At 40.1% G+C, this 23969-nt stretch overlaps 1 protein-coding gene across 14 annotated transcripts in view; it reads left to right on the top strand.

The window, feature by feature from the left end:
* Positions 1 to 23969, top strand: part of KIAA1217 (KIAA1217 ortholog) — a 248783-nt gene that overhangs the window by 170630 nt on the left and 54184 nt on the right. For 10 of the 14 annotated variants that reach the window (XM_068934551.1, XM_009673633.2, XM_009673631.2 and 7 more), the window contains one exon: positions 22530 to 23362. In XM_068934551.1, coding sequence (XP_068790652.1) covers positions 22530 to 23362 — 833 coding nt within the window. Of the gene's footprint in view, positions 1 to 4661; positions 4884 to 15094; positions 15363 to 22529; positions 23363 to 23969 lie in introns of those variants that run through there. The other 4 variants (XM_009673641.2, XM_068934558.1, XM_009673642.2 and 1 more) reach the window with 4 other exon arrangements.

Raw genomic sequence — 23969 nt, 5'->3', positions numbered from 1 at the left:
TGAGGAAGTCCTGCAAAGTGATTTGCTTAACTATGCATTTGCTTCTTGGTCTCCTTATCAATTCTGCACTGCTTTATTACTAGTATTTCATGTAATGTGAACTAATATTCTGCCATTTCAACAGTTTAGGGCATCATTATTTTGGTACGATTGCAATGGTTTATTTACAGGCGCTATTCTCAACCATTTCTCATGTAGGTACTTCAGTTATAAAATGGTCCTTTTGATAGGTCAGAAATCAAATTACTTTATTATGCACACTCAACAAGAGGTGCGCTTCAAAGAGCTGATGCAATTGTTTGCAGTGTCTCTCGTTAAGGTCCTGAAATTCTTCAGTTTTAGTTACATTCCTGTAGCAGTAACCAAGTGTATCTCCTCTCATTCATATTCAAAGGCATGACATGCTGTCACTGTGCATAATGACGTTAACTCCTACAATAATGTTTTTGTGGCTTTATAAAGTTAGGCCTACACTGCTCTTGTTCCATGTGCAGTGGATGCTGACTCTACTTTTTGTGGCTTTAATTGTGTACTAGACTTACTTTTAGATCCGATTAGCTACTGTGTTCCTACATTCAGAGGTAAAGATTACTTCATTGGCCCTGTTCCAGGTATTTTCTGTCTAACAAAGTTGTTTTGAACACAGATGTTGCTTCTAAGTAAAAACTGTAACAATAGTTATTACTTGTGTTAAAATACGGTGTTGTGCAAGGGATCTGCTCACTTACACTTCCTGATTATGGCTCAATTATTTCCCTTTGGCCAGAACTCAACCATTGGGGTGACAAGGTGATGTCCCCTGCAGAAGTGGTGGTGTCATGAGAGAACGTTGTACCTTGCTCCACTCAAGTACCAGAGAGGCCATTTCCAAATTCTTCACATCCAAAAAAACAGTTATTTCTGACTTAGTCCATCCTGCATTGGTAAATTTTGGTCTCTCTAGTCTGCGAGGTGATCTCAGAGCCAGGATATTCATATGGGCGCTGGGGAGAAACATGCAAAAAGTCTTCCCTTTAATCCTTATAAACTTCTGCACTTCGAAGTTATGAGCATGGAAACAAGTGATTTCTTGAGTGTCAGAAATAATTAAACCTCGTTTTCTAAGGATCTGTGTCTTCTAGTTGGGTTGTATAGTAATGCTTAGATCATGACTGAAGTTGAGTTTAAAAATCCCAAAATAGAGGGCTGTAGTAACACTCTCTCCAGTGCTGACCCTCTGGAGTCTAAAAAGCCTAAGCACGCACTGCAACTTTTCCTCAGTTCAGCAGAAGTACTATAGGATATTTTAGCAAATCTCCACTTTTGACAAAATTTATAGGAAGACAGTGTATTAGTGATCTTAACTCTTTGGTTAGGTCTGACTGAAATCAGTGTGCAGATTCACAACTTATTAGGTTGGGAAAGAAACCCACCTGTGGGTAGTATGATTACCTATGCCTCTTTCCTTAGGAAAATAGATGAAAAAGGTTATAAAGGTATAAACTGACAAAAATATATCTTATTTACTAGTATTGCATGATACCCAAAAGACTGGATAGTGCAAAACACTTTGCTTTCCATCTTTCCTTTCCTATGTGTGCATCTGGGTAAAATGATTTTATTGCATTTCACATGATGCTAATGGTGAATGGTAAATTCACTACCATGGGAAGCAGAGAGTAACTGTTGTAACCGCTGTGCGCAGCCCGAGGGTGAATGATTTGAAAAAACCTACAGATAAGCAACTTATTGTCAGATCAGTTTAAAGAACGATATTTAGAATATAATGAATTAGCAGTTGTAAATACATTTTTCTATGGTGATATTGTATGTTGTATCATCTGCCATGTGTGAGTTAGAACTTTTGTTTGTTTTTTTTTTTGAGGCTTGGGTAGGTTTGGCCTTTACAGATTTTTCTACTGTTTGCCTTCTTGTCCCTTTGGAACTTTTATCCCTGGGTTTGATGATGTTCAGTCTTCTATTCATGTGATTTATAATCATTTCCATGTAATAGACCCAAAATAATCTCAGAAAACAATGTTAGCTGCCAGCTTGGACACCTGTTTTAACTGCTAAACAGATGTGAGACCTGTGTAAGAATTGGCAGTAACACTTGAAGTATTAAGTATTATCCATATGGACAAGAAGACTCAGAATGTCTGAGAGGAATGTGAGATCTGCACATTTCAGATGTCCTGTTTAAGTGCTCGCCTTTCCTGTGCCTTAGTTCTGATTTCCTTTGCGTTCTTTCAGTTTCGTGCATTCTCCAAATGGATTGTGAGTAAGAAAAGAGCTTTTTCTTGGCATATAAATAAGTTCTAACAAAAGTTTCTCTTGAAATCCTTCTGAGTGCCTCATTTTGCTTATTGATACTATCCCTTGGCCATTAATGTCTTTAAAAGCATAGTTTGCTTGACAGGTGCCATTTTGAAGGCTGTTTAAGCAAGAGGTAGCCACATAGTGCTGTCTCACTGAATATTTATGTTTGTGTTTTTCCTTTTTTATTATTCCTTTCCCAAAATGGACACTGAAAACCTGTAGCAGCTGTTTTTTGGGGAAAAACATATATTCATATTGCTGTATTTTATTCTCTTGCTGCTTTGCTGGAGTTTGTAATGCTTATTAGCTCTTTCTGGCTCTCTGTGCCATGAAACTTTCTTTTGACATAATGTTGTCTCATGCCCAAAAGTTGAATTTTAGATGATTGTTTTATTCTATCAGGCATATTTTAAATTCCAGTACAAATGCATGTACACCACTATGGTGGTCTTCTTACCAACTGAATTAACATTTTGTGATTTGCATAAATTCAAAGAGGAAAAGACTTTCTTAGACTTATTAAGTGCAAGATTGAGGTTGCTTCTTTTCTCACATCTAGGAGTGCTGTATGGATATGACCTATAGGTGACACACAAGAACAGACAAAAGGTTTTTGTGTGTTGTTGAATTAATTGCATTTCTTTGGATGTGGCGCAGCTCCTCCACCTCTGTTGCTGCGAACCCGTGGTGCTTTACTGATGACTTGAAGCTTTGGGCAGCAGCAGTGTTTCCCCCGCTCTATGTGCGTAGTGTATCTTCTGTCCTAATTCCCCACACCTTCCCCTTTTTGGAGTGCCTAAGTGGGGAAGAACAGCTAAATTACAGTCTTGCCCGTCTGTCCCTGCAACTTCTGTACATTTCTGGTGGCACAGCTGGATACTAATGATGTTGGTAGTAGTAATGCAGTAGTTTGTTTTAGGCTCCCTCTCTCTGCCAATTTGAGAATCAGGAGGGAATTTTTACTTCATAACAAACTAGTGGCTGTTTTGCTTGGCAATCTTTCTCTTCCCAACCACCTGTCGGAAAGTCTGTGGGTTACACTTTGTTGTAAGATGTTATAGACCCACCATGTTTTTGCTTAATTCCCTGAATTGAATAAGACTTGAATAAGACTTTATCAGGTCAGTGCTTTATCCCAAACCTCAGCTGGGTGGGTGAGGCCAGAATATTCAAAGAATGCTTGTTGTGGCTGTTGTTGTACTGAGTACACTTTGAGGTATTTCTTTTTAGAGACTGTTTCTCCAAGAAAGAACAATTAGGGCAAGTTCAGTCGAGCTGTGTCAGGTAGGTGGGAGCACCTGAAACTCCACTTTTTTGGGAGTTAGAATGGCAAAAAGGTGCTGATGTTCCTGGTCGCCGAGGGGGCGCAGGGCTGCCAGGAAGAGAAGGGTTATATTGGTTAAAATGAGTTGTATCCAAAAGGATACAGACGTTTGGTGAGTTGAGTAAGTTGTTGCCTTGAATAGCCTTTACTACTGAAATTGTGTAACTGCAGCTTTCCGTATTCCTCCTGAAAGGGTCTGGGTACACATTTTTGCTCTGTGATACATTATGTATTGATGCAGTCTGTGAACTTACTGTAAAAAATCCTACAACTACCAAAATTCCTCAAACAACCTCCTGAGAACTTGCAGCATAGAAAGTTTGAAATTCAGTGCTGGTTTACAGGACTGATACAGAGATAACAAATGTAGGATTGTCATTCTGTGTTCTTAAGATACTTGTAAACATACGTTCAACTTCTTTCAGATGGCTAACTGTATTTCATTGGATTGTTTGTGATCTTAACATCAATAAACATGAAAGGAAAGCTGCAAATGCTGTCAAAGTTGCATTTGTTTGTTGCATACTATGGCTAAAAAACAAAACAAAACAAAAACCACACACAGCTCCTGGAAGTGCATGGAGGTATTTAGAGCAAAAGTATTGGAAAAGAATTGAAGCAATAAAATGGGTGAATGCCTTTTGGTAGTAGGATGGCTATAGGACAGTATGTATAGAAGTTGCCATGCGTGTGCCTTACTGAGCTTATTACTATAAAACTTTTTTTCTTTGAAGAAAAAGAAAAGAAAGAAAGAAAAAGGAAAAAGCAAACACTAATATGTCTATTATCTGATAGAGACCTTCCAAATAATACAAATCTCATCTTTCCTGCTGTTTTTGCTGTCTGCTTTTTTAATGCTCTTTTTGTCATTGAGAGGTTATGACAACATGAGCCATATTGTATTTATAAACATCACGTGTTTCCTTGATATGACTTGCAGTGTCTGCCAAACAGAACACATGGAAGAAACATTTCTCATTAGCTCAGCATTGGTTTTGGTTATACTGATTTCCGGGACAGGAAAAATGCCTTCCTTACTCAGATTTAAGTTTCATACAGTAGAAGGAAAGCCTCTGAGTGTCCCTGAAACTGCTTGAACAGGGACGCTGGAGCTCTTTTAGCCCACATATTTTGTCTGAGGAAAAGAGAAAAAGTGGTTTATTTGAAAGAGAAGATGTAATGGCATGTATTGCTGAAACTAATTCTGTACTAAAATACCTGCCAAAGTCTTCTAGAAAAGGAACTCATCAAAAGATGTAAGGTAAGATGATGCTTATAAATAATGAAAGCTATGTAATTCCCTTTTTTTTTCTTTTTAACTAAAAGATATTTTCAGATTAACAGGGGTTTTAAATCAGAAACTTGGAAAATATGTTTATTTTTCCTTAAGCCTTATGAGAAAATAAATGTTTCATTCTCTTTAAATTACCAAACTCTACTTTCAGGTTTTATGTCTAGTTTCAAACCTACCTATTAAACATAAACAGTTATTTTCCAACTTACCATTGCAAATCTTACTGAGATTTGAACAAAATATATAGAGGAAGCCGCTGATGTTCTAGATTTTTTTTTTTTTACTGATTTTACTCCTTTTGCTCTGAATGAGTTGTCAGTAGTTGTCATGCAACTGCAGAGAAGCAGACACAGAGAAGTAGCTGCATCAAATCAGACTGTGATGAAAGACTGTAAATGTACCTGTTCTCTTTCATTCATATGTCCTTTGATATGCAATACCGACTGCTGTATAAAACCTAAGTTAGTAGGAAAATGGATAGAATTTTACAGAAAAGTTCATTTTTTTAATTCTAACTATGCGTAAAATAAAATATAAATCTCAAATATCATCTGGCAAAAAGGCAGTCTATTTAAAGATATAGATCTTGCATTATATTTGGGTGGATACTGCATTGTGGCTTTTTTAATAGACTGGTTATGCGCTTTGGTGGATTATATTTATTTCAGACAAATATCATTTGCAAAGTATATAACCTTATAGATCCTGTTACTATACCAGAATTTTAAAAGACATATTCTTTTACGGTTTTCAAATACTGCAGATGGATTCTAAGTCTACATGAAGCTTGCTATTGAAAGAAAATAATCATGTTCTTAATATTAAAATGTTCAAGAAACATGAGCTTGCCACACCCACACAGTGATCTTCCAGTTAGTCTAAGAGGAATGTCGTATAGCAGATACCACAAACAGTTACCTAGAAACTCCCCATGAGTTTTGTGTGTGGAAATAGATCATGCGACCATGATACACCATGTTTTAATGGAATTTTTAGAGGGATAGTTCTTTGTTTCCCACTAACAGGCTGTATTCAAGCTAGGCTGGCTTTCATGTTGAGGTCTGCTTAGCGCTTGCCCTGGAGCTGATGAAGTTACCTAACAACACCATATGATCTCTGTTGTGTGAAGGTCTCTTCAGCCCATCATTGAAATTGGAAATCACATCTCTCACAGAAGTATGAGGTTCTTGGGCAAAACTTTCGCTGCCTTCACTGGGAACGTTCCCTGAATAAAAACATAAGGATTGGATTTGAGTCCATTTTTATTGTGTGCTGTTTTCTGGTTTTATTCTTACCCCACCTCTTTTTACAGAATATTCCCTTGTTCCAGTTCTTTAGATGTTTTACTCTTTCTTTCATTACCCTTGCTTTCAGTAGGAAAATTTGCAGTAATTTGTCTGTTTACTTGAAATACTGAAGTACTTGGCAGAGTCAGATGTTGCCAGAGCTCCCTGAACACACTGACAGATGATAAGAATAGTCATGGCTGTGACCTCCCTTTTCGGGAGCCAATCTTCCTTTGTAAACCAGGTATCTGAATTGCTGGGGTCCCATACGTTCTGGTTTGGTATCAAAGTCCACCATGTTTTATGACTTCCAGTTAGCTTTCCAGATGATCTGTTACTTGAAGGGGGATTAAAAATCACTTTGTGGAGGTGATCACTTTGTTTTGGTACTACGATTCTTAATACACAAGCGAACTTAAAAGCAATGTTTTTTCTTCTTCAAATCTGCCATTTGCTAATCAGTCAGGACCTTAGCTTTCCCAAGAAGTTTTTCACAAATCCGGAATGTGGTACTTCACGGTCATGACCCAAATTCTCTGCCTTCCACTGAGTTTTTACTTCAATATACTGTTAATTACCTAGCTCTAAATAAGCCTGATGAATGCTAGAGAGAATTAGTTCTGTCACCGTCTTCCTTTCGCCAAGAAAGAAAATAAACCAGAACCTGGTATCTAGGAGAACACGGAGAACACATCAACAGATCTGAGGACCTTGATTCTTCTCCACGTTGGATTGTACTTCTCCTAACATGAAGTCTGGAAAAGCAATCAGACTTCTGAAAAAGTTAGTAGTAAAAATATATTTTCTTGGATGTATGTGAGAGCTGGTGTTAAAAAATAACTCAGTTGGCATAAACAAGACAGTTGCAAATATTAGCCAGCAACAGGGCTCCATGAGAAATTATGTCGTGCTGGGTTTTTTGGGGTAGGGGGGTGAAAATATCCTTTTTTTACATCATTGCAAATCAGAACCTCATGTGACTGAGTGAAAAGACCAAAAGGGTGTGTTGAGTAAAGGGCTAGTCCCACAATCACTTAATATTTACTATAGATAGGTTCACGTTAGGATAAACTAAATTATTTTCTTCAGTCATGCTGACCAATTTTTATGCTTTTTTGGATAGACAGAAGTAAAATGTAAAGAGAAAGTAGGGCTCCAACAGTACTGGAAGAAGTTTGTGATCCAAAAAAACTCTAACAAATGCAGTGATAGCATATTTCATGTTGCAAAAGATAAACTTAACAACTGCAGATACTTGTTGGGTCTTATAGCTGTGAGATGCAGTTCAGCTTGGACATGTATATTGCAAAATCCAGGAACATGCTTGCATGACTGTCCCTCCAGCAGAGAGTACTAAGTCCAAAACTCAGCACAAAAACTTATTTTTTCTGATTCACTATGTCCTCATATTGGGAGAAACAACTGGTTACAGGCGTATGCACGCTTCTTAGGTCTTCTAATTATCAGTGGTATTTTATAACATTTTTGCGTTATTTACATCCTAACCTATTTCTTATATCTGTAATAGAAATCATGTTTTGACTCAGTTGTTTGGTAATGCCAGATGAGGCTAAAGGTCATGTTTTCCTTTATTTTTGTTTAACTATATCTACTTATTTGATTTTATTTGGCTGCAACACAGTGGGAAGAGCTACAAATATGGAACAAAAATAAGAGCTTAGTCGTTAGTACAGAAAGTCAGAAAGCCATGCATTTATTTTGATTTATGAGTTCAGTTACTAAGAGTGTTTCCTTTTTTAAAGAGCAGAAATCTGATATACAGCATATTTGAACCAAATAAAAATGCTGATCTGTACTAGAACTGTACATGTTTGAAACTATTCCTTTTTTGGAAGAAAAGGGATGACCTTACCAGTTCAGTGGTGCCCTGAGGAAGTGCTGAAATTGAGAATGGTCTGAAGAGTTTGGCTCCCTGCGTTGGTGGGGGCTGTCTATGTTATGTGCATGATGTGCTTGGTCTCTTCAAGAGAAGCGGGGGGTGGAGGGAGGAAAGGCATGCTGCATCTTCAAGAATTAGGCAACTCCTGTTTATTTTCAGAAAATTCTACCTAAAAAACAGCTGTGGAAAAGTAAAACAAACAAGTGGTTTGAATGCAACATTAACTATGAAGGGTGTCATAATGTTAACTTTACTTAAAAAAAAAAAAAAAAAATCAGTGTTAGCTTTTATATTTTCAGTCCAGAGTCTGATAGCTTATGGACTGGGTGGGCCATGCTACACTGATGAGATAAATGTGGATATTGGCAAACCAATGATGTAATTTTGTAAATCTGACCACTCTAAAATTGAAATGTGTAATGTTTCAGTGTTTTTATATTTTAGTCATTTGTGATAACACCCTGAAAAATCTTGGCTGAAGTGCTGAGAGGTTTCTTAGTGTACTCACCAAGCTACTCTGTCTGGAAAGTATACTAGTACTGAAAGATTTATTAACTCCTCTCTGCTTAATTGGATAATTTAAACACTATTTTTAACTCTAACATTCCATCTATTTGTGAGAAATGAAATATACTCATAAATATGCAGAAACGAATGCTTGCCAGGTTGGCTGATCTGGATATTTGTCTTGCCAGTCAATCAGGAATGAAGCTGTGCAGACTGGTACCGTGATGATAGCTTAAACAATGAAATATTGATGGGGGAGTAAACCTCCACACAGATGCACTGTGATCTCCATCAGGCCTGTGTGTGGTTGACTCTGTTACGGGCCAGGCCAATGCAAAATGTGCTGCGTCTCATCCACAGGTCAGTGGCCTCAGATCGTTGTGCTCGAATTGCCTAAAGCGTGGCTAGACTGGAAGTCCTCATGGGACTGCTCAGGGCCAGGCTTGACATGGCTTCGCATGCCTTTCCCCTCCAAGCAGAGCTCTCCCAGCGTGTTGCCGAAGCTCTTTGCATTGACAGCTAATCTGTGACAATGACAGCTTGGGAGTGCAAACAGGTTCAGGAAAGATACAACCAGGTGAGCGCAGCTGTAGAGCCTGCCCCTCTAGCTAAATCTAGGCTGGTACACCTTGTAAGGTCAACCTGTTTATGGCAAGAAGTTAAACATAATGTTGCTTCCCCTGTCCCTTTACACTGGATTCTTGATTTACATCTGAAAGAGGTGGTCTTAGTCTACGAATGGGAAAGGCCATTGGATGATATGATAATCAAAGACCTTTTGAGATGCAGATGTGTTTGGGGAAGCAGTCAGGTGTATGTGGACAGGAGCTTGATAACATGTTGGAATCAATATAGGAAAAAGTCTTGTGAGAAGTAAGGACTGCATGCACACGTATATGCATGCACACCTCAACAAGTATGGCCACTTGTCAGAGCATGGTGGTGAATCAGACTAGAGTTTCTGATGTCCCCCTGCTAATGACCAAACATGTGCAAGGGGGAAGCAAATGTGCTGTGGCATCCACCTCAGCGTGATCTGTTGGCACTCAGTCCTGTTGCACAGGAAGCCCTGGTGATGCTGCGCTAAGGACTCACCTGCAGAGAGTCTGTGCTTTCTGCCATATCTGAAGGCAATGAAGCTTTTTTGAACCTTAACTACATTTTTAGTAGAAATAACTGAACTTATTTAGTTCTACATTTCAAAAGATATTTGTAGCTTTAAAGTCCATCTCAAACATTGTTTTGAATATCAGAGTGGATTGCAAAAGCAAGCGATGGTTGTAGCTTCTTTGCCCTCAGCTGCCTCCTGAGTCAAAAATGTCCTGAAACATGCATAGGGTCGCTCCAGCTGGTGTTTACCTGGAGTGCTCTGCTTTCTTCTTTCCTAAAAGCACCACATTCAGACCACCCCTACCAAAAACCACAAAACATCAGAATATTAACCTGAACCGTACAAGTTTATGTTGGATATGTTTTCTACTTTCTCTTCCCTCTTCTCTTCTCTTCTCTTCTCTTCCTTCTCTCTCCCTCCCATGCCTGCTATGCTATGGCATTGTAAAAACAAGAATTAAGGCAAAATATTTTAGCCTTGAAGAAAATTTGCATTAACTCACATTTTTTCACTCTCTGGTTTTTCATTCTCGCTGCATTTTTTTATTACTACTTTTGCTGAATTTCCCTTCCTACACTATATTCTCTTTAATTCCTCTGTTTCTCATCAGTTCCTCTACTCCTCCTAGTTTAATTCTCCTATTTTTACTCCTTTGTTATTTATTATCCCTTTCCACTATTTAATTCTCAGCACCTCACCGCCAGTCTTACTCTCTTTCGGCTCTGGTCTCTTTCACAGATTGTCCTTCATCCTATCTTGCTCGCTCGCTCTCTCTCTTTTTTTTGTCTTTCCCTTTGTCCTGTTTCTTCTATAGTTTCCACCCTTACAATTCCCTTTTTGCTTCTCTCATATTTTTCTTCTTTATGTACTCTATCTCTTCCAATTATCATGATTTATGAATTATTTAAATGTTTGCAGCATATGACTGTAGCTATTTTTTATTAATATTTCTGATTTGCTTATTGACTATGCAGGTGAAATTTCACGTTACAAATCCAGTCCTCTGCATTTAGACTTTAAAAGCTGAGGCTTAAGAAAGAGTTATAATGGTACTGGTGCCTTCACCAGAGGCACTGGTGAACGAAAAGTAAAAGTGCTTCTGTATTGGCCTATTGACAAATGACTAATATTTATTTACCAGCTTCAGGCTAGAGACATTACAGTTCTTAACGTGATCAAGTAGGAACCACAGGCCAAGTTAGATCCACGAAGGTGGGTCACAGCAAAGCTTATTGAAGCCTATAGAGTTTCCATCACCTCCAGGATTTGCCTGCTTGCACTTGCTTGCGTTTAATTTTTTTAATCCCTAAAAATTTAAAATTCCTTATTATGCTCAAAATCTACCATCGCCAAAGCATAAGCCAAAAATTTACTACTGGTGTGTGTATATATGCATAGCTATGTATGTGTGTGTATGTATACTATATATATATGTGTATGTGTATTAACTTATGTATATATAAGAAAATTAATATACCTGTTGCAATGAAGCATTGTTCTCTTGGAGCTCAGATGCTCACATGTGTGTAGGTTCAAAGGCTTCATGTCCAGCTATCTGTTCTACAGAATGGTCATATTTGGGGGCAGTGAAGATTTCAAACTGCGTGTCCCCTTTATAGTGGTTCATTCTAGCTACTACTTATGGGCTCTGTGTGTGGACAAGATTGTTTATTTTTTGTCCTCTTTTTTTTTTTTTTTGAGAACTAGGATTTGGGAATAACTGTAAGAGGACGGAACTTTATGGTACTTGTTTCTATCCCAAGACAGATCTATTTCACTAAGTGCCTTAGGAATCAGTAAACAGAGGTAATAATAAATATATGCGCGGGAGAAGACAGCGTGGTCTCTACATAATCTCAAGTCAGGCAACGAGAACTGTTCTGTTCCCTCCCTGTTTCCTCAGCTTTGGCTCTCAAACTCAAATAAGTGTTCCTGCACGATTTTCCATCTTCAGGGAAGGACTGCAGAAATCCTTGCAGGTAGAAATATGGGCAGTTGGCTAATTTGGAAAAGCTGAGACTAATCTGAAAGAGTTATTCGGAGTCACAGACAGCGGCATGGACAGCAGTGGCACCTCGATAACGTAGCTGGGTGCGTGATCTACTCCTGTAGCTGTAGGGAAACAGCTGAGACTGACACCAGGGTTAGATATGATCGCTTTTTCCTCCTCTGCTGAACAATTGGAGGCAAAGCTAGGGGTCGATCTTTCTGCTTTCATTGAGGAGTGGATAACCTTACTGAGAGATTACTGTCATTGTACTTGCCAGAGCAGAAGACATGCAAGGTAGTGCTCCTGCTACCTTGAGGAGTCTCGTGGGATAGAGGCTGCAGCTCCTGGAGATCCTGTAGACAACTCCATAGGTCTTTGTCCCCCTAAACTGTCTGTTTCTTGCATCAGAATTAGGTGCTGGTTGGTCAAATAAAATCTTCATTGGCAAAAAAAAAAAAAAAAAAAGAGGATAGAATAATACTTCTCTTGGATTGTATTGCAATAAACATCATCAACAAACTGTCTTCCCATTTGGCTTCTGCTGTACTGTGCTGTCTTGTTGCATTTAAGCAGAACTCCCGTTAACTCCATTGCAAACTTAGCTCCAGAGCACTGAGAGCACAACCAATCCCGAATTAGCAATGAGCCATCCAGCCTGTAAGTGCTTCTCTGTTTTCTGGCAAGGAAACAGTTTTTTACAGCAGTACAAGGCATTAACTGCTTAATTATTTCCATCCATGAAAGTATGATTAAGGGAATAGGAACCAAAAGAACTGTTATCAGGAATATAAAGAACTTTTAATCAGCAGTCAAACAGTAAGTTACATCCGTGCCTTGTATGTATACCCCACAGCAGACTTTAAAATGTTCTTTGGCTTTATAAGTGTGTGTTTTCCTGCTGTTGTTTCTCTAACATTTTGCCACTGAAAAATGAGAGGAGAAAAGAGAAAATAAATCAATGCGGTTAGCAAATTAATACTAAGGTCCAAGGGACTAATGATGTTAATAACATTGTAGAGGATATCAGCGTGACTGGTGATTTAGCGTGACTCGGGCCTATCTTAACATAGACATTAACATAGATTTTAAAGTAACATGCTAATCCAGACTTCTAGGCCTGACATTGGTGAAGCCTAAGGGTTGCACCTCTTAGGGGCATGCCCTTTGTTTATATGGGAGTTAAACTGGAAAACAACTCTTGTTCTGTCTAGTACATTATAAACAAATACATGGCAACTAATTACACGGAAGATAATGCATGGCAGGATAGACAGGGTTTGAGGGCTCTGATAAAGTAATTGAAAGGGAAGGTGATGCTTGAATGGTTTGTGTGCATTGTTAGAACCTACAGATTAAATTATAGCCTTGGTAATGATATAGCCATGCAATATTTATTATATTGTGCCTGAGATATTTTAAAATTAAAAGAAGATTCATTCCTCAAATGAAAAACTCTTCATATGCTTCAGATATTCTTGAAGACTACTGCACATAGTGCCAGCTGTATGGAGAACTAGTTATAGTATGTGTGATGTTCTGGGATATACTTTATCATGCTAGAGTCCAATTACTGAAAATGTGCGTCCTACCAGTTTGCAATTCATTGCAGAGAAACTGCAATGAAATATAGTGGTCTTTCTTATCCCACATATTAGCATAATAATGTGATTTCTCACTGCAGGTTTGTTAGCCTGTAAGGAGGAATGCAAATGGCAGAGTATATTCTGCACTTATTGGAAAGCATGTGTGGCATAAATGTGTATTAGAATAATTTGTTTGTATTTTTCTTTTGATGTTTTTCAGTTTGGTTGGTTAGCAGATTTAAGGAGCTTTTTAACTAGGTCGAGTATATACATCCACTCATTAAAAGGGAATGCTTGACTGGTTAGTTAAACCTGCCAAATATAAACCAGATGCTTCAATGGTAAATACTGCTTTGCTCTTATACTGCAAGAAACCAGCCTTGGCTGATTAAATTTAAAATCAAAATAAATACGTTTAACATTGTTTCTGTTCCATGTTATTGTTTTATTACAGTTCTAGTGTAAATCTTTAAGAAAAATAATATTTTAAAACATGTTTACAGTGAAGTTAAAAACTGTATATTTAAGACAAAATGAATATTTTTACACACCTAAAAAGACCTTTTAAATTATGCTGCATGTAAATTCTGTGACGTTTTTGTCAAGACTAATAATGACATACAATTTTACAATGTACAGTACAAATCAAAGTACACAATAACTGTCTGCAGTTCTGGAGGACTTTTTCTGCTGTTGGGGAGGATGCAGTAAGGCCTGGAACATACAGATTTTTAGTTTTGGCTACCAGATCTGCTGTTGATCTTGGTCGCGTCACTTAAATCTTCATGTGTCAGATTACCCTTTTATAATGGCAATGTGTGTTGCCTCTCTCAGTAATGTTTGAGAGGCTGAGAGGAGTACTGTGAAATAGAAATGTTACTCCCATAAGGTCCGATCCTAACTGGTTTTCTACATTGATATTAGCTCATGCTCACGTGCCTCAAATTGTATTTTGATTCTTTCGAACAGCAGTCAGAGAATTATAGGCAACCCTTTACTTAAATGAAAAACAACCCAGAAGACAACTGCAGAGCTGTGAAGTGCTTGTATTATGAGATCATCCTGTGGCTTTTATGTGCCATCTCTTCCACCCTGTAAATACCATGTTTTTAAGAATACATTTTCTACATTATTTGGTCTTTTGGGGAGAAGAGGTGAAAGAGAGGGAAACATGCTTTCTATTCTATTTTTTTTTTTACATTTGCCTTTTCTGTTGTGCCTCTTTTTAGAAAAAAGTGATCATGATTGCTTGCATGGTGTGCTGCAGAGATAGCAATGAGATTGATTTATGGCGGCCCCAAAGTTCAGCTCAGCGGAGCTGCTAAGGTGCCTGGTTAATGAATAGACAGCCTCCTGTCGTGCTTAGGTGCTTTGTCCTAGGGGAGGGGTTTGCGCCTCTTTTTTTTAAATGTCACTACCAATCTGATAATTTTGAAAGCTTCTTAAGTTAATAACTGGTGTATTTTTTTCTAGAATTGTATGTACTGGGTTTGCTGAATAATTGGAGAGCTTCTCCTGTTGGGGATTTAGTATGTGTATATTTCAAATTGTTGCCTTTAGAAATGCACTCTTTTACCTTAATGAAGGTTACTCACTGCTTTATATATGGCTTTCCCCTTTGTGAGTCTCTCTCGTACTTCATTCCATAACGTTAGTCTCTTTCTATACATCTTATAGGCACACATTAAGAAATGGTTGAGCGATTGAATCACATAGTGTCACACAGTTTGTGACTGGGTGACATGCCAAGGAGGTTATTTAGTGACTAATTTCAAAGGGGAGGAGAAATTGCAAGCTTGTCATGTGGAAAAGTACTTCAGTCTGTTGAAGCAGCATTACGTAGATGACCGGGTAAAGCAAGATGGCCTGCCCATCTTGTGAGCAGAGAGAACAAGGAACATTTTTACTGTTTAAAAACCTTTTCCCAGAAGGCATGGATATATAAAATACTATACTGTAGACTGAGGATTTAGATTCAAGGCTGAAAACAAAAAGTGCTTTATTAGAAGAAGTGGAACCAAATGTTCATCTTACTGCTGCAGTCATACAGGTGATTTCCTTAAGTAACAGTAAGTGGCTTTAATTATTTCAGAGCAAAATCTTAACCAAAGATTATTTTATTTGTTTTCAGGTAACAATGTTAAAAATAATAAAAAAACCAGGAGTTTTACTGTTTTTAATTGTAGAAGCAAATGCCCAGCCTGGTTTAAGCGTAGCTGAAAAAATTATTCCTGAACAAGCAGACTGCCTAGAGTCTGATCTGAAACTCGCCTCTCTGCTTGTTTGAGAGATTCGTCTTCAACATGCGCGCTGACTTAGAGAAGGGTGAAGCAATCAGACATTATTTTTGATATTACCATTAAATTTGTTTTGTGGTTTACAGATCTGTTTTGCATTCAGTAAAGAGTGAAATAGGTATTGTTTCTTTTCCCCATGGGAGCTTTAGGATATGGTATGAATTAAGTTTATGTGTAATCAGGGATATAAAAGGACTTATTGAGACATGTAAAGTACCATGAGTTAAAACATTTGGATAGCTGTAGGGGTTGGATTCATGTGCTTTAAAGATACAGGTATAAGATCAGGGACAATAATGTTAAGAATGTGCTTGATGCTCTATCATATGGAAAGGGAAGTGATGCCGTGACTGAGCTCTGCTTGGTTCAAGCCAGCGTATAGGCAGTCACCATACTGTACCTTAAGGACTCTCTTCTAGTGGGTGAAACAGCGCTTATGCCATATGCTTTGCATATGCCTTCACAACATGCAGAAAGGCTTGGAGATTGGTTGTTGCAGTGATAATGAGTCATCTAATGATGACACCTAATCAAGGCAGGCTTAGGAGAACACACACATCCATCCTTCGGAGGCTTATAGTTACGTGCTCCAGCTCCCATCTCCTAGGGCAGCGAACATCATCTGCTGGTTCTCCTATTGTGTTCATGTCTGCTTCTGGCCAGCCAAGATGGCAAAAGATTTATGACTATAGATACTGGAGGGCTGGGTGGATTTGCCATCATTTACCAAACATGGGCACATCCCAAGAAACACCTAATATTGGCTGCTTGCAGCATTACTGATAATGGTAAGTGGAATTAAAAGCTTAGAATTAATAGCAGAGATGGAAGAAGGAAAACCAAATCTCTTCTCATATCCATGTATGTTCAATTAAATATTCTGCTATCATTAGAACCAGAAAGTTGCAGTTTCATAGACCCTCTGAATTTTTAGCTCAATTCCTTATGGGTCGTAACACAGAGATTTTACAGCTGGACATTTATGAAATGCGTGCAAAAGGAGCTACAGAATTGAAACCCAAATACTTCCTAAGGATGGGGAGTGCATTATAATGAATCCGGACATTCCACAGGGGTCCTGCAACTCCTTATCTGGAAAAGTATCCAGAAAAAGACTATGGAAATATGTGGGACATGTTAAGAACAGAGCTAGCTGAGTTTTAGAATTCTCCAAAATGTCCAAAAATTTAGACATTTGAAATTCTCTTTTGACATGATAAAAAAATGCCTGTACATTGAAATGTAAAAATGTTTTGGAAATACCAGCCTGTGGTTACCATAATGAAAAACAGTCGTGGAACCTGGCAGCTCCTAGATCCTTGCACTGTGGGGCCAGACTCAGCTGAGGCCAGGTTTCCAAGCTGAGAATAGGCTAGCTGTTTCTTGTCCTGAAGTCCGTTGTGAGCATCAGATGGGCCCATCCTTAGCCAAAAGCAGCAAGTTAACTTCTAGTTTGGAAGCTCTGCTGAGGAGCTATAGACATTGCAACCCCTGGCACATCTTATTACAGACCCCAGGAGACCATCCTAGAACTGTCACATGCCCAGTGGGTCCCTGCCCCAAGGCAGGCTCTGACCAAATTGTCCCAGATCTATTAATCTGGAAATCCAAAGCTCTAGAGCAGTCTAGGAATGTCTGATAAGAAATCATGTCAGTGTTTGACTGCAATCTGCCATTTTTTTCCAACCAACTTTTGCTTTACTGATGTTTCTACTAAATGTTTAGCTCTGATGAATCAGTATTGTCTGCTAAAATTATTTTTCATTGGAAAGTTCCTGACCAGGACAAGCTATAAATGATGCTAATGTGTTTGCAGTTTTAAGTATGGTGTTGGACAGCTGGAGGAACCCACAGCTGCAGCCAGCTATTTTTTTTCTGTAATCACCTGACACAATGGGAAAATGTATAGGAATTAAAAGACATAGAAAGAATAGGCAAGAATAGACAAGTGTGATAACCCTTCAGTGATATCTGAAAGCATGCGGAGGATTTGGCTTCAGATAGACAATCATTGTATATGTATTAAAAGCTGTTGCTTTCAGACTCTTTATCAATTCTGTAGTTTTCAAGTGCACTATTTCTTATTGTGAATTATAATATTTTAGAAATATCAGAACTGTATCTGACAGTTTTTTACAAAAGCTGATTTGTGCTTTCAGATGTGCAAACCCAATATGAATGAAAGATCAGTCATGACAGAAATGGTACCATAGTGCAGCTACTGATTAAACCGAGGTTTTGGGGACAGCTAATACAGCTAGGCTGTCTTTTTTTTTTTTTTTAAGGAAAGAACAAACTAATGGATTGTATTGTTGTTGAGGTTCTTTAATTAAAACTTTCCTCTGATTAGCGAAGTGAAGGATTGCCTCACTTTGCAGGATATTTTCTTCTGGTGAGTGATTTCCTTAAAAGGTCTCTTTACATATAGATGAACTAATCACTACTGTAACAGTACTTACTTAGAATTTCTGTAGCTTCTTCATCATAGAGTCTCCAAGCTCTTGATAAAGTTCCTTGCAAGTGTCCTCAGCTTACTGTTGGGTGAGCCAGCTTGGAAAACACAGGTGCAATTTCCTCGGGGCAACATAGGATGTCAATGGGAGAGTAAGAAAGTAATAGCTTTACATGCCTAAGAGGTGATTACTGGAGTCTGCTGGAAACTCCAGGGTGTCTCAGGGAAGGTGTATGGATGAGCAGGGATCATCTAGGTATTTTGGCAGGCTGAAATTCTTGGGACAAAGCCAGTTGCTGCACTCTGCATTGACATAGATGAGGCCTGGGAGAGCAATAGGAAGGATTGCCAGGTCAGAAATCTTGCCCTACTATTCCCTTTGCCTATCTTTTGCTATGAGATGTTAGCAGGTAACGGTACGAGTCAGGCTGCACCTCTGGCATCCAGCTGTGTGCTGAGGTGGAGGAGATTGTGTGGTGCCCATGAATCAGCAGCAGGTTTAGCGCTCGCTGGCACTACTGAGTTTCCCCGGGTGTGCATGAAAACACGGCTGTGCACACCCCACCTCGTGTGTGCTACACGTGCAGATGACGTACGTGGAAGGCAGCCCGAGACAGCTATAGAGATGCTGTATTCATCGTGAGACACCCTTGTTGGGACAGCTCACAAGAGTGACCCATAAGGCAGGACAGCCGTTACAAGTTTAGTGTGAAGATCAGCATAGTAGTGTGTTAGTCCTGGCGGAGACAAGACAGACTGGATTGTAACGCAGAAGACACCGGCTGTTGAACCGTTCACTGCATGGCAGCTTGCTCTTTGCTATCTGTGAGGCTTATGATGGCATGACTGCCCTTCCTTCAGGAGAACCGTGGTGCTCAAGGAGCTAGGAGAGGGAATAAGCCTTGTGTCCTGCTAGGTGCAGAGATGCTAGGTCTGCCTGGCCCTCAGGTGAGCTCCCAGGACAAAGGCAACTGTTCATAAGGTCTCCTTTTAGATGTTTGGGTGGAAGTATAGCTAGGTTTGCTACCTTTCCGCATATAACTGCGTTCAAAATATAGCCACTCACTGAGTATGCAAACTAATTCTGAAATGAAAAACGTAGCTGGTTTTGTATGCTATTTGCACTTCAGTGTGTGCCCAGTTTCTCTATTGCTCCGTTTAAGAAGAAGATCCAAATCTGTACTTTTCAGGCTTAATTGTTGTTAGACAGACCGAGAAAACTCCTCAGGAGCTGCTTAAACATGGTACAATCTTTTTGCCTACAGAAAGTGAGAGATTCTCAGTGATGCCTTTTCCCTTCTAATGTTTTTATTCAGAAATTGTAGTACTTGCCATTTGCCATATTTTAACTTGAAGGACTGACAAACAAATTTCTACTTCAAGGATGTAAAGTCCACGAGCAGTAAGAACAAGGAAGATCTATGTGCTAAGGAAAACCACGCCCTCAGGCAAATACATTACATGGCTGCAGTTGGAAAGCACATGATCCCATACTTGCCTTAAAACCTTTTTTCTTTTGCCCTCAAAGCAATTGGCTGTGATAGCACATAGTATTTATGGGCTCAGATAAGCCCCAAATCCTCTTTCTCTGTCCCTCAGTCATGCAGTTTAAGCCCAAAAACATGTGGATCAGGACAGCCCACCTATTAGAGTATCTCTTTGCCTTGAGCAACACAGGGATGTTGAGGTGGAGGACAGGAAGAAGAAAACAAGAGAGAAAGAGCTGTGTATTATAAGAGAAAGAGAGTGGCGTGCCTTGAATACCCCATGAAAGAAGTACAGATGAGGGGACCATCCTATACATTTCAGAAGCTGCATCAGCAAAGAATCTGGAGATTTTAGAGAGCAGAAAAGCAGGAAGAGAGAGCACGCGGCAGGAGATACTGTAATCCACACAGTAACTTATCCGTCACCGCCCTGTCGCCGGCCCGTGTCCCTGCCCAGCCCACGTGCCCCTGCCATGGGCACCCTTGGACTCTGTGGCTCCAGCCACGCTTCCCTTCTGCACGCTCCACCCAGGGGCTGAGTCATGTCTTAAAACAGCGCGTGAACTTTTCAGAAAGGGGTTGTCCATGCAAGCACCTGTGCCCTGCCCAGCCTAGTAGGGCCTTGATTCGGGCTGTGTACTCCATGTGCTATTTTAATGCAAAGCAAAAGTAAATAGGAGTATATAGGTCAGTACTTGGACATAGGGTAAATGTCAAGTTCTGACCAGTTGTGTTTTGAGCAATAACTTGGCCTCATGTTTGAAATCCTCATTTCCGTCTTAATATATGGCAGTATATGAATGTGGAAAATAGGAATTTTTCTTTGAATGATTTGACTTATGAAATATGAATGAGCATACACAGGAATATGAGGTCCAGAAATTAGGGGATATTAAACCTGTTACTTTCAAAGTTTTCGATGGAAATCTTCTCTCTGCTACTAACGCTGGAATTTTCCTCTCACTGCAGCCCAGTGCAGCCCAATGTCTGTGGTTTCTGTGCCTTGAAATATTACTGTTGTACCTGTTGTAGCTTTAGCTGAAGTGACTAAACTTAGCATGCTTAGCTTCAGTAGAGGGGACCAAGGAGTGCTTTCTCTTTCTGTGATCTGTCAGTGCAAAACATCTACTGCCAGCTCTCCCTGGAGGTGTGACCCCAAAGTTGCCCAGAGTCAGCAGGAGTCTTTTCGTTCTTTGGCTGAGGTCCAGCATCTGAATGCACAATACAGCTCAGTATGTTGCAGTGTTTCTTGAAGCTGGGTGGACAACTATGTTGAAAACTGATAGTTTTATTAGTACTGTTTAGTTATGTTTTATTTCAAATTCCATACTATAATAATTCTCTTCGCAAATGAAAAAATTATCCAACATCCCTCTTTGGCTAGAAGACTTTTGTCTGGCTCATTTATGACCCATCCCAGGGTGATCTTTTGTTCTGTTACACTTATTTATTATTGCTGCAGCCACAGTCAGGTTATCATCTCCTTTCTCCTTTCTGATACCTGATACTGCAAACTTTTGATCTCTGGCCCTGGGGAATGTCTTGTGTAATTCCCAAGTGTGGAGCCTGCCGTGATGAGAACAGCAATTGTTTATACATTGCTATTGTAATTCCCTTACCAGTGGAAAAACCTGTGGTGGGGCAAGAGTGGAATATAATTTCTTGCTTCATCAGCCATAGATCACTGTAACTGCAGTGGATCCACTCATATTGTCAAAACAAGGAGCAAGTGGGGGGAAAATGGTGAAGATTTCAGATCAACAACTTCCACTGCACATCAGTGTGCGCTGCATAACCTCAGGGATGAGTTGTTGAGTTTGGTTACGCTCAGTTTTCCAGACCCACCTGGAAGTGATGGTGAGGGAAGTCGAGGTTGCCAACTCGCATTTTAGAAGTTGTGATTTTTTTTTTGTTCTCCTATGTCTGTGGTGGAACCCAGCTGACTTTTTCACCTCCCTCTTTATACCCCTTACCTTACCTTAACAGCCCCATAGCAGGGACATCATGTGTGCTACAGTGAGATTTTCTCTTATGCCTGTCAGTGATAATATTCAGTCACCTAGAGAAGTCATTGCTGGGCAGGGTGAGATGCTTCAGTCTCAGAAGTTAATACACGCATATTCATTGCAGTTTTCAGCCATGTCCGTAGCTAGTTAACAAAATGCTAACATGCTGGTGTTTCCCCTTTCTTTTCCTTGCTTGTTCATTCCTTCCTGCTGGCACTGACTGCTGCTGCTTATAGGACTGTAATAAAATGTTTAGTGGCTTTCTGAGCACATGCTCCATAAAGTGTCTGAAGCTCTGTTATCTTTTGTAAAAATGCAGGAAACCTTTGGCACGTGCATTATATAGGCTAACTGTTTTCATGCACCTTAAATATCTTGTTGTCAATAAATGTTTGTGTGTGTTTTTCTCCTATGCTTAGTGTATACTTTGCATTATTATGCATAGAAATAAAGACCATGTCAAGGAATTAGCAAAAGGCAAATTCCGGCAATGAAGCAAATGGCAAATTGGTCGTAATATTTGTTTTCCTTGTCTAAGGACTTAGACTTATTTATTATGCCAAAGCACCAACATTTTCTTCCTGGTTTGAGAGAAATCAGCTCTAGCCTATGTGTTTGTTTGACTGATCACTGAACTGTTTAAGTCTGTCATTTGTTTTGTGTACCTAGAGCACCTGGCACTAAAAACCCTGATCTCAGCTTGGCTATCTGTGAATAACAGATTAGGATAAGATGGTATTTGGATAAGGAAAAGCATTTCTAAAACTCTCATGATCCTTTAACATACAGTCCATTTTCTTGCTGTCTGTGGATCTTACTTTCTTTAGGCACTGAGGTCTCAAGATGTTTTACTTATCCAGATGACAAATTATTTGATTTTGAGCAGTTTTGTTTGCTTTTTTTTCTGTAGATGATGTCAAGGTGGTCACAACTCACGTCATGTTTTGTTCATTCAGTAATTTTGTATCCCTCATGTTTTTCCTCTTGTTTCTAGATGCAGAGGGACATGGCTTATACGGGCCGAGATGGCCCAAGTGGCTCCCGACCCGGCTCTGCCGCACATCCCTCGCACGCGATGCCCAGCTCGCCGCCGGCCACCCCGGTGCCCCACTCCATGCCGCCTTCGCCCTCCCGCATCCCCTACGGGGGCGCCCGGCCCCTGGGGGTGCCAGGCAACGCAACGATCCCCAGGGACCGGCTCTCGAGCCTGCCGGCCTCGCGGTCGATCTCGCCTAGCCCAAGCGCCATTCTGGAGAGGAGGGACGTGAAGCCTGACGAGGACATGAGCAACAAAAACCTCGCTCTGATCCGAAACGAAGGTCTGTACGGTGACCCCTACCTGTTCCACGAGGGGAGGATGAGTGTGGCGGCGCCCCACCCCGGGCACCCCCTCGATGTCCCCGATCACATCGTAGCGTACCATCGCAGTGCCATGAGGTCATCAAGCACTTACTGCAACCCCTCCATGCCGCCTGAGATGCTGGAGCAGTCCCTGTACAGACAAAAATCCCGCAAGTACCCGGAGAGCCACCTGCCCACTCTCGGCTCCAAGACGCCTCCTGCGTCACCCCACCGGGCGGCTGACGTGCGAATGGTCGACGTGCACCCTCACCACAACGCCCACGTCCCCCCCCATGCCATCCAGCCTGACAGGTCTTCCCCCTGCCGCCAGTCCTTCAAAAAAGAGCCTGGACCGCCCATGTTCGTGGAGGCAAAAGCGAGGAGCGCCCTGGGTCTCCCGGGCATGGCCGAGGTGGCGCCGACTGTGGCCGACAGACAGGCTTTTGGCTATGGGTCGCCTGCAATGCCCAAAGATAAGGAGACAAGGTAAGGCAGAGCTGGGGCTTCATTTATGCAAGCGAGCAATGCTCATAATCTGCGTGTTTTGTGTCGCTTGATGCCCAGGGGACGATGCAGAGTGTAGGAGGCGGCTGTGCTGAGCTGCAGTGTTTATTAGCTGTCTGTCAGGGTGGTTAATAATTTAGAGGAGATGCTACACCATCCTTTATTAATCCAAAAATATTGTCAAGTGATAATGAATCCCGAGTTATTTTCATTTGTGTAAATTTCAGTGATTGGAAAAAAATAAAATAAAATAAAATGTTTAACTAGGATTTTTCTTTCCAGACAACCAGATCACGTTGCAAGAACAAATGATGTTCTGTTCCTGCTAATAAGGGAATATATTTCACCCCCGTTAAGAATGACACTCTGATATTACAATTTTGGTTCTTTATGGAGTGGAGTTTTTCTCATCTAGCGTTAAGAAATGGGAAGAATTTATCATTACTGTCTCATCTCCTGTAAAACATGAATTTGCATAAAAATAGGGCAGTTGTTTATAATAATGTTCCTCTAGGGGAAACTGATGAGATGGGCAAGTCTGTCCCAGTGAAGAAATTGAAACAAAACTGCAGTTCCCAGTGATTTTTCC

The sequence above is a fragment of the Struthio camelus genome, chromosome 2 (assembly GCF_040807025.1).
Source record: "Struthio camelus isolate bStrCam1 chromosome 2, bStrCam1.hap1, whole genome shotgun sequence".
NCBI lineage: Eukaryota > Metazoa > Chordata > Aves > Struthioniformes > Struthionidae > Struthio > Struthio camelus.
The sequence above is the reverse complement of the archived record's forward strand: the minus strand, read 5'-3'. Positions and strand labels throughout refer to the sequence as shown.